This window comes from Oncorhynchus clarkii, chromosome 23 (genome assembly GCF_045791955.1).
Source record: "Oncorhynchus clarkii lewisi isolate Uvic-CL-2024 chromosome 23, UVic_Ocla_1.0, whole genome shotgun sequence".
NCBI classification, from domain to species: domain Eukaryota; kingdom Metazoa; phylum Chordata; class Actinopteri; order Salmoniformes; family Salmonidae; genus Oncorhynchus; species Oncorhynchus clarkii.
Genome location: NC_092169.1, coordinates 46,523,294 through 46,535,358, shown reverse-complemented (window position 1 = coordinate 46,535,358; position 12,065 = coordinate 46,523,294). Strand labels below are relative to the sequence as shown.

Below are 12,065 nucleotides of genomic sequence, written 5' to 3'. Positions count from 1 at the left end.
AAACCTGATTCTGTTACACCAGCTCTGTCAGGAGGAATGGGCCAAAATTCACCCAACTTATTGTGGGAAGCTTGTGGAAGGCTTCCCGAATCGTTTGACCAAAGTTAATCAAATTAAAGGCAATGCTACCAAATACTAATTGAGTGTTTGTAAACTTCTGACCCACTGGGAATGTGATGAAAGCAATAAAAGCTGAAATAAATCTTTCTCTCTACTATTATTCTGACATTTCACATTCTTAAAATAAAGTGGTGATCCTAACTGACCTAAGACAAGGTATTTTTACTAGGATTAAATGTCAGGAATTGTGAATAACTGAGTTTAAATGTATTGGCTAAGGTGTATGTAAACTTCATACTTCAACTGTACATACACAGTACACATTAAGAGTAGAGGTCGACCGATTATGATTTTTCAACGCCGATACCAATACCGATTATTAGAGGACAAAAAAAGGTTGATACCGATTAATCGGCCAATTTTTTAAATGTATTTGTAATAATGACAATTACAACAATACTGAATGAACACTTATTTTAACTTAATATAATACATCAATAAAATCTATTTAGCCTCAAATAAATAATGAAACATGTTCAATTTGGTTTAAATAATGCAAAAACAAAGTGTTGGAGAAGAAAGTAAAAGTGCAATATGTGCCATGTAAGAAAGCTAATATGTGCCATGTAAGAAAGCTTTAATTAACTCTTGGAACTACCCATCCCGGATCCGGGAGAATTGTCATCAACTGACAATAATTAGTATAACGCAACGGACAAAAAATATTACTAGAAAATATTCATATTCATGAAATCACAAGTGAAATATAGTGAAACACAGCCTAGCCTTTGGTTAATCACCCTGTCATCTCAGATTTTGAAATTATGCTTTACAGCCAAAGCAAGACAAGCATTTGTGTAAGTTTATCGATAGCCTAGCATAGCATTATGTCCAGCTAGCAGTCGGCAACTTGGTCACAAAAATCAGAAAAGCAATCAAATTAAATAGTTTATCTTTGATGAGCTTCGGATGTTTTCACTCACAAGACTCCCAGTTAGACAGCAACTGTTAATTTTGTCCCATAAAGATTATTTTTATAGCCGAAATACCTCCTTTTGTTCTTCACGTTTGGTTGAGAAATCCACTGGAAAATGCGGTCACGACAACGCCGAAAAATATTCCAAATTAGATCCATAATATCGACAGAAACATGGTAAACGTTTTTTAGAATCAATCCTCAAGGTGTTTTTCAAATATCTATTCGATAATATATCAACCGGGCCAGTTGGCTTCCCAGTAGGAGCGAGAGGCACAATGGCCGCCTTTGTCTATTACGCACAAATCACTCTGAGAGCCACCACCTGACCACTGACGCAATGTTGTCCTTCACGCTCATTTTTCAAAATAAAAGCCTGAAACTATGTCTTGTGACACTAGACACATTAGGGAGGCAATAGAAAAAGGAATCTGGTGATATCCCATGATATCCCATTCACTGTGATATCCCATTCACTGCTCAATAGGGACACATAGGAACACAGAGGTTTCAAAATAAGAGTCCCTTCCTGATTGGATTTTTCTCATGCTTTCGCCTGCAATATCAGTTCTGTTATACTCATAGACAATATTTTTACAGTTTTGGAAACGTTAGAGTGTTTTCTATCCTAAGCTGTCAATTATATGCATATTCTAGCATCTTGTCCTGACAAAATAGACCGTTTACTTTGGGAACGTTATTTTTCCAAAAATGAAAAGTTTCAAGAGGTTCCTTGCTCAGAACATGAGAACATATGAAAGCTGGTGGTTCCTTTTAACGTGAGTCTTCAATATTCCCAGGTAAGAAGTTTTAGGTTGTAGTTATTATAGGAATTATAGGACTGTTTCTCTCTATACCATTTGTAGTTCATATACCTTTGACTATTGGATGTTCTTATTGGCACTTTAGTATTGCCAGTGTAACAGTATAGCTTCCGAACTCTCCTCGCTCCTACCTGGGCTCGAAACACGAACAAAACAACAACAGCCAGCCTCGAAGCAGCGTTACCCATGGAGAGCAAGGGGAACAACTACTCCAAGTCTCAGAGCGAGTGAAGTTTGAAACGCTATTAGTGCACACCCCGCTAACTAGCTAGCCATTTCACATCACATCGTTACACCAGCCTAATCTCGGGAGTTGATAGGCTTGAAGTCATAAACAGCAGAGCTGCTGGCAAAACGCACGAAAGTGCTGTTTGAATGAATGCTTATGAGCCTGCTGGTGCCTACTATCGTTCAGTCAGACTGCTCTATCAAATCATAGACTTAATTCTAACATAATAACACACAGAAATTGTCATGGCAGATTTCCTCCTCTTCCTCTGAAGAGGTGAAACAAGGATCGGACCAATACGCAGCGTGGTAGGTGTCCATGGATTTTAATAAGAAAAACTAAACATGAACACAAATAAAAAATAATAAAGTGAACTGGCAACGAAACAGTCCCGTATGGCACAAACACTGACACAGGAAACAATCACCCACAAAATACCCAAAGACTATGGCTGCCTAAATATGGTTCCCAATCAAAGACAATGATAGACAGCTGCCTCTAATCTAGGCAACCATAGACATACAATTTACCTAGACAGGAAACAGCCCCATAAACATACAAACCCCTAGACAAGTTTAAAAACACAAAAAAATCCCATGTCACACCCTGACCTAATCAAAATAATAAAGAAAACAAAGATAACTAAGGCCAGGGCGTGACAGAAATGCGAGCCTTAGGTCATTAAAATGGTAGAATCTGGAAACTATCATCTCGAAAACAAGACGTTTATTCTTTCAGTGAAATACAGAACCGTTACGTATTTTATCTAACGGGTGGCATCCATCAGTCTAAATATTCCTGTTACATTGCACAACCTTCAATGTTATGTCATAATTACGTGAAATTCTGGCAAATTAGTTCGCAATGAGCCAGGCGTCCAAAACTGTTGCATATACACTGACTCTGTGTGCAATGAACGCAAGAGAAGGGACACAATTTCACCTGGTTATTATTACCTACTAACCTGGATTTATTTTAGCTAAATATGCAGGTTAAAAAATATACACTTCTGTGTTTCGATTTTAAGAAAGGCATTGGTGTTTATGGTTAGGTACACGTTGGAGCAACGACAGTCCTTTTTTGCGAATGCGCACTGCATCGATTATATGCAACGTAGGACACGCTAGATATACTAGTAATATCATCAATGATTGATTAAGTTTAATGCTAGCTAGCACCTTACCTTGGCTTCTAACTGCATTCGCATAACAGGCGGGCTCCTCGTGAGGCAGGTGGTTAGAGCGTTGGACTAGTTAACCGCAAGGCTGCAAGATTGAATCCCTGAGCTGACAAGGTAAAAATCTGTCCTTCTGCCCCTGAACAAGGCAGTTAATCCACTGTTCCTAGGCCGTCATTGAAAATAACAATGTGTTCTTAACTGACTTGCCTAGTTAAATAAAGATTAAATAAAGGCGTAAAAATGGGCGTCCAAAATGACCCATTTCCGATTGCTATGAAAACTTGAAATCGGCCCTAATTAATCGGCCATTCCGATTAATCGGTCAACCTCTAATTAAGAGCACAGTGCTCTCGTCCTCTTGTCCTCTCGTATCAATTAAATTACTGTGGTCTATTAAAAGCAGCAGACATTGTCAGACTATTTCTCAGAAAACTGGGGTCCCTATTTATATACAATTGAATAATCAATTAATATGTAAAAGGGGCATTGAAAGAGAGAATCGTACAGCCGAGGGCTACAGCCAGGGTTATATAGCATGAATTAATAACCATGTAGCTATAGCCAGAGACAGAGGAAAGCACCTCCCTTGATCCCTACACTACCCTGTTTTATATTACAGGTACTGAGGACACTACCCTTGTTCTGACCTATCTAGCTAGGATAAAAGGACATGAATGTCTCTTAGTATCAAAGCAAATCATATTTTACAACATTGGATTTATATTTGAATATGTACAGTTAATTCACTCATCAGGTGTAAAGGGAACCGAACCCTAACCTTATCCATCGCAGGAAAAACGTTGCACTGTGCGGGCACTAATTCATGATAATGTTAATGAAGTAATCAGAGTACTTATGATGAAGTAGTTCATGATGAATGTCAGTGTATTATTATTGTTGACAGAGACAGACCAATGGTTGCCATTCTGCCGTATTTTTACTCCTACTTTCCAGTGAGTCACTAACGCTACTAACAGTCACAGGAAATGCTAATTGTCCATTTCCTTATGTAACAATGATTATCAGGCCGTATATTTAACTCATGTAGACTTCTCTCACTGTCACATTAAGGAGAGAGAGAGAGAAGAGAAGAAAGGAGCGAGAAACAAAATAAATAATTGAAGCCACCTCCCCGGGACACACCCACCCCCCCGGGACACTCCCTCTGGACACACCCACCCCCTCCGGGACACTCCCTCTGGACACACCCACCCCCCTGGACATACTCACCCCCCCTGGACACACCCACACCCTTGGCCACACCCATACTCCTGGACTCCCCCCCCCCCAACTGTTGGAGTGACACATCAGTGAGATCATGTTGAGTGATCAAGCCACCTGAAATGAGACCCTCAGGGTGACCGAATGAAGAAAGGAACAGACAGATGAGAGGGTCTTCTCCTTTTAGGGGCTCTGATCAGCTTCCAGGAGAAGGATAGGATGGGTGGGACGGCAGAGAGAGAGAGAGAGAGGGGGCGAGAGAGAGAGACAGAGAGAAATACCACTAAGTGTGCAATCACAGCAGTAAGATTAGTGACCTGTTGCCACAAGAAAAGGGCAACAGGTGAAGAGCAAACATCATTGTAAATACAACCCATATTTATGTTTATTTATTTTCCCTTTCGTACTTTAAGTATTTGCACATCATTACAACACTGTATTTAGCCGTAATATGACATTTGAAATGTCTCTATTTCTTTTGAACTTTTGTAAGTAAAATGTTTATTATCGATTTCACTTTCTTTGGCAATGTAAACATGTTTCCCATGCCAATACAGCACTTTGAATTTAATTGAATCGAGAGAGAGACAGGGAGAGAGAGAGAGAGAGGGGGGGGGGGCAGAGAAAGGGGAACAGAAAGAAACAGAGAGAGAAAGAGAGCAAGAGAGAGATGGGGAGAAACGGAGAGAGGCAGAGAGAGACAGTCCCCTAAGCAAGCTGTTCATAAACACAAACAGACCCCACAGAGCCCCAGGACAGCAACACAATTAGACCCAACCAGATAAAGAAAAAACAAAAATATTATTTATTGAGACATTGGAAAGATTTTTTTTTAAAACAGAGCAAACTAGAATGCTATTTGGCCCTAAACAGAGAGTACACAGTGGCAGAATATCTGACCACTGTGACTGACCCAAACTTAAGGAAAGCTTTGACTATGTACAGACTCAATGAGCATAACCTTGCTATTGAGAAAGGCCACCATAGGCAGACCTGGCTCCCAAGAGAAGACAGGCTATGTTCACACTGCCCACTAAATGAGGTGAACTTCCTAAACTCCTGCCAGCTGTATGACCATATTAGAGACACATATTTCCCTCAGATTACACAGATCCACAAAGAATTTGAAAAACAAACCCAATTTTGATAAACCCCCATTACTATTGGGTGAAATACCACAGTGTGCCATCGCAGCAGGAAGAAAAGGACAACCAGGGAAGAACAAACACCATTGTAAATACAACCTATATTCATGTTCATTTATTTTCCCTTTTTTACTTTGACTATTTGAACATCACTACAACACCGTATACAGACATAATATGACATTTGAAATGTCTTTATTCTTCTTTTGTGAGTGTAATGTTTACTGTTATTTTTTTAATTGTTAATTTCACTTCTGTTCATTATCCATTTCACCTGCATTGACAATGTTAACATATGTTTCCCATACCAATAAAGCCCTTAAATTGAATGTAATGTAATTGAAAGAGAAAACGAGAGAGTGGCCAGGCACATCTGGCCTTACCTTCACTAGAGGATCCAGACAGGTCCATGATGACGTACACCTTCCCCTCAGGCTCCAAGTCAATCTGGAAGAGAACAACACAACACAACAAACTGTCAGCCTTCAAACTGGACTGAAACCATTTTATAGTATGCTATGGCAGCGTGAAACCAGTGGCAGTACATTCACACACACACACACACACACACCACACACACACACACACACACACACACACACACACACACACACACACACACACACACACACACACACACACACACCAGAGAAGGCTGGTGGGAGGAGCTATAGGAAGATGGACGGGCTCATTCTAAATGCCGGAATGGTATAAATGGAAAAATATTAAACACATCAAACATATGGAAACTACATTGGACTCTGTTCCAGGAATTCCATTCCAGCCATTACAAGGATGTCCTCCCATATCTCCTCTCACCAGCCTCCACTGACAAACAGGCGCGCACACACACACACACACACATACTGTACAGTATTGATTTGAGCAGCAGAGGAGAGGGATGCTTTTGCAGTAATGGCTCTCAGGAGCTAATGAAAACTTAATGGCTGCTTTATCAAAACAGGACCAGATGAGGAAATGTGATGGAACTGCAGTGGCCTGGCTTATAAACGCAGTCCTGTAGACGTGTGTGTGTGTGTGTGTGTGTGTGTGTGTGTGTGTGTGTGTGTGTGTGCGCGCATGTGCATGTGCGTGTGTCTGTGCAGTAACACCATGTTATCAGGTTGCTGAATACTGCAGTACAAGACCAGGAGAGTCCTGAGTTACAGCTTTGTGGGCACATGGAGCGTTTACATCCGTTCACCCATGGCACTCTAACCCCCCCCCCCCATACACACAAACACTCACCCATTGATTACCAAGCCTGAGCTCCCTGGGGGTTCTACTGGGCATAGGCAGATGAGATTGAGCGCATGTACATGTGTTTGTTAGCTCGGCTCATAAGAGAGAGTGGGCAGGGATTGCGGCGGCTGGGGCTCAGAATTTCTACCGGCAGCAGCCTCCCACAGCCAGTCCATAATCCCCCTCTGCACAGTACACATAGACACACACACATAGACAGTCACACACACACGCAGACACACACACAGGTACACACACACACACACACGTCTGCAGGACTGTGTTAAGTCAGGCCACTGCACTCACATCCATTTCCTCATCTGGCCCTGTTTTGATAAAGTACATCACTGCAGAGAGGACATGGGCTGTTTTGATAAAGCACTGCAGAGAGGACATGGGCTGTTTTGATAAAGTACATCACCGCAGAGAGGACATGGGCTGTTTTGATAAAGCACTGCAGAGAGGACATGGGCTGTTTTGATAAAGCACTGCAGAGAGGACATGGTGTAAGAGTTTCTCCTCCTCGTCGTCTGAGGAGGAGAGGCGAGAAGGATCGGAGGACCAATGTGCAGCGTCGTAAGTGTCCATGGTTTTTTAATAACAGAAACTCAACACATGTACACACTACAAAACAATAAACGTGGAAAAACCCGAAAACAGTCCTATTTTTTTTTTTTTTTATAAAAATAATTTATTATCATCAATACCATTCATTCTTTACAACTCCTAATTTCCATACAAACTCAAATAGTGGTATTTTAATTTAAACTAAAACTAAACAAAAACCCCAAACAAAACCTCAGGGGAGCATCTTCCCTCCCCGTCATCCTACAAACTACCTTTCCCTATCTCCCCGTCCCTAATCTATCCCCTTACAAATCTAAATGACACCCAGCCCTAAACCCCCCTTCCACCTCTCCCGGGCAGCATGCTGCCCCCACTTCCTCTCCTCCCTCTTCATCCTCCCCCTCAAATCTCCTTCCACCCTCCTCACTATCCCTTCCACCCCCCAATCTCTCCCTGTCTTCACCATGTTCTGCCTGGCTTCCCACAGCCCCCGTTTAAAGAGACTCATGAGAAGCCAGAGCAGAAAACTGTCCCTATCCGTCCCTCTCGCTCTCCCTACACCTCTCTCTAACCTGGCCCACGTCAATACAAAATCCCCCCTTACCAAACCTAACAACACCCGTGCCCTAGCCCATACTACTCCGGCAAAGGCACAGTCCCAAAAGACATGGCGCACAGTCTCCTCCCTGCCACAAGAAGATCTTGGACAGGTGGGGGATTGCACCAAACTATACCGGTACATGATGGAACGTACCGGCAAGCACTTATGGAGGCTCAACCAATTCAGGTCCTTGAGCCTGTTGTCCAAACCCCGCGCCTGCACTCCCTCCCAGACCACTTCCGAGATGCCCACTACAGGCGCCGGACTCCCTGCCTTTCTGACCTCCTCGTACAGGTGCCTGTGATCTAAACCTACTCGGGCAACTTCAACCTCAGGGTGCGCACGCAGCCACTTGGCCGCATGACCAAAGTGCCACGGCAGCTGTTCCGCCCGAGGACCCGTGTTAGACCACACCATTACGCTTCTCGCCTGATACGAGAAGAACACCCGCAGGAGGTAACCGGACGGGTGTATCACTGGATGAGCAAGCTCCGTTAACAAGAAAGAAACAAAAATTGCGTCCAGCTTGAGGGGGAAATGTGGTACCCCCCTACCTCCCGATGGGACAAAGCATGCGTGCCCTGGCGACCCACTCGCACCTGCCACTCCACATGAACTGAAACACAAGCCTCACTAGAGGCCTCCTCAGACTAGCCGGCAATGGGTAGATGTACGCCAAATACAAAAGAGACGGCAACACATCCACCTTTAGAACCAGGACTTTGCCCATAAAAGACAAATACCTAGCCTTCCACATTGCTAGCTTCCTCTGTACCACTGCGATACGCATGTTCCAGTTTAGCGTCGCTGAGCCGGAGGTCTCAAAATGGACCCCAAGAATCCTCAGGGCCCCCTCACAGAGAGATAACCCCCCGGGCACATCCGTTCTACCGCGCCATCTTCCGAAAAACTTGACGGAAGACTTTGCATGGTTCAGAACTGCTCCCGACGCTCGGGTGAAATCCCCAAAGATGGCAAGGGACCTTGTCAGGCACGAGTCCTTGCACAGCAGCAAGGAAGTGTCGTCGGCGTACTGCGTCATCTTAACACGCAGCCCACCACTTCCAGGGATCAACAAGCCTTCCACCCCTGTGTCTGCCCTAATGGCAGCCCCCAGAGGCTCCATGTACAGAACGAAGAGGAGAGCCGAGAGTGGGCACCCCTGCCTGACCCCAGACGAGAGGTCAAAAACGTCACCCAAGTGACTATTTACACTAACTCGGCACCCCGCTCCGACATATAATGTACGAATCCATCCTATGAACTTCTCCCCAAATCCTAATCAACCTAACACTCTGAATAAAAATGATCTATTCACGCGATCAAAGGCTTTCGCCTGATCTAGCGCTGCTACCATTAAAGGCAGTCCTCTATCTTCAACCCAAGCGATGGAGTCCCTGATTAACTGTAGGTTCCATCTAATAGAGCGGCCCTCTACCCCGCACGTCTGATCCTCATGGACGACGTAGGGGAGGGCTGTGCGCAACCGGTCTGCTAAAACCTTTGCAAGTAGCTTGTAATCTACACACAGCATGGTCAACGGCCGCCAGTTGCCAAGGTCTGTTACTTCCCCCTTCTTATATAAAAGTGACAGCACACCAACAGCCATTGATCCCCCCGGGACCCCCGTCTCAAGGATGGCCTTCAAGACTTCGAGGACCACTGGTCCAAGTATACCCCAAAACTTGAGATAAAACTCAGCCGGCAGCCCATCTATCCCAGGCACCTTCCCTTTTCCCATCCTCCTAAGAGCGCTCTCAACCTCTTCTAGTGAGATCTGGGCCTCCATCACTTCTCTAATGTCCTCCGGCAACCGCCTGGACAAGTGTTCTAAAAACACATTTCCCTGCTCTACATCTATTTCCCTTTCCTTAAATAAACCTTGGAAATGATCAGTTGTCACCCTGACCATATCCTCTGGTTCTCTAACTATACTACCATTTTCTTCCCTAACGCCATGCATTACCTTCCTACTCTGTCTGGCCCTAACCGACTTAAAGAACATAGCAGAACAAGTCTCATTGTGTTCTAGAAAGCCACTATGCGCACGCTCCAGGAAAGCTCGAGCCTTCCGCTCCTGCAACTCCCTGAGCTGCGCCTTTAGGGTTGCGGATCTCTCCCAGTCAAACGACCCGCCGAGGTTGCCTGCCTCGTACTCGAGTTCAATTAACCTTTGGATACGATCCACCTCCCTCCTCTCCTCCCTTTTTTTCCTCTTGCAATACCCTATTATAAAAGCCCTAATCCTCACCTTAACTAATTCCCACCACTCTAACACCCCCTCGCACATGGACCGGAGACCCTCAAGCCTCCAAAAGAAACCATAAAACATGTCAACAAAAGCCTGCTCCTCCAGCACATCCCGATCTAGCTTCCAGTACCCCCTACCAAAGAGGCAGACTGGCGACCCCACCTGCAGGAGCACCCCGTCGTGATCCGAAAAGGAAACAGGCAACAGCCGCCCAGACAACTTACCCAAAGACCTGGGTACAAAAATATAGTCGAGCCTCCGCTCAACCCCCTGGAGTTGCGCCATGTAGGACCGTCCATTTTCGGAGTAGTGTGGAGACCACCATCTACCAGACCATGGCAAGCCATTAGCCTGGCAATGGCGCCTGCACTGCTATCCCCCCCTCTTCCTAAATCTGTATTAAAATCCCCCCCTATCACTAATTTCCTATTTGTGACACACAGGGGCGTCAGACAGTCCACCATCTCCCTCCTGTCTGCCACCACCTGTGGTCCATACACCACCACTAATCTAAAATTACAATCCCTTATCGTGACATCCACCCCTATAACCCTCCCCTGCATTACCACAAAAGAATCCTCCACTTTAACCTCCCTGTGCCCACACAAAATCCCTACCCCCGATGAGTGCTGAGTCCCCAAACAAAAAACTCCCCACCTCCTCCTGTACCCAGTCCTGAGTCTTGTTAGGTGTGTCCCCACCCAACAGATATTGAGAGCCTGTAGAAACCAGCAGCAACCCAGAGGTTTCTCCCACCCCCATCACTCTCTTGGCCATCCCCTCCCTCTCACTGTCGGCCAATCGCTCCCTCCTCTTTATTCTCTTCTTTGGTAATGACGGCAGTGGAGAGATACCACCCCCCCCCCCCGCCAGCTCCTCCACCATACCCCTCATCTCTTCCACCAGGGCACATTCCCCCCAGTCCACTTGCTCTTCCACCGTCTCCTTCTCCACCACTCCTCCATCGCTTTCTTCTCTCTCATGCTCCTCCACTCGGTTGCCTTCTTCCGCCGCTTTTCCTGGTTCTCCTACTCCCGTGCCTTCCGTTTCCTTCTCTCTTCCTTCCGCCGCTTCTTGCTCCTCCTCCTTCCTTGTGGCCTTCCCCTCTGGACCTGTACTCTGATCATGAGGCGTGCTTCCTTCCCCTCCTCTTCTTCCCCCATCCCCCGCCCCTGCTCCCCCCCCAGCCGCAGACGCATATGACCGCTGACGGGCCGGGCACCCCCGCCACAGGTGTGCTGACGAGCCACACCCATGGCACGTCTTAGGCTTGTCACAATCCCTCGCCTCGTGATCCTCAGATGCACAAAATCTGCATTTTCTTGTACTGCATGAGGCGAATATGTGACCGTAGGCCATACAGCGTCTGCAAAATGGGGGCTGACGTGCATAAAACAACGTCCCCCTGTCAGCCCCCAGGGAGAACATAGCAGGAGGATGGAGGTAGCCACCATGTCCCTTTGGGTCCTCTCTGAGGAGGGCCTGGAAACCTCTCCTCCCATTCCAAAACCCAAGGGAGTCTTTGAGGTGCCTTGCTGAGGAGACGTTATCCATATATCTCCCCAGAAAAGCCCTCACCTCTTCGTCCTTAACGTAAGGGTTGTAAATGTTGACAGTTACAACCCTAAAATTATTCTTCGCCAGACTTGTTATTTCGTAGTGGCACATCGGCCTCTCACCTCCCACTGCTCTTGCCCTTCTCAGGATATCATCGTGTTTTACCTCTGTATATAGTGCCACGTCGTATGCTCCCTCCAACGAGTTGCCTT

At 45.6% G+C, this 12,065-nt stretch overlaps 1 protein-coding gene across 1 annotated transcript in view; it reads right to left on the bottom strand.

Annotated features, from left to right (window-relative positions):
* The window catches only part of LOC139381223 (protein kinase C epsilon type), a 262,754-nt gene that overhangs the window by 181,405 nt on the left and 69,284 nt on the right, over positions 1-12,065 (bottom strand). The window contains exon 2 of the mRNA XM_071124683.1: positions 6,019-6,082. Coding sequence (XP_070980784.1) covers positions 6,019-6,082 — 64 coding nt within the window. The remainder of the gene's footprint in view (positions 1-6,018; positions 6,083-12,065) is intronic.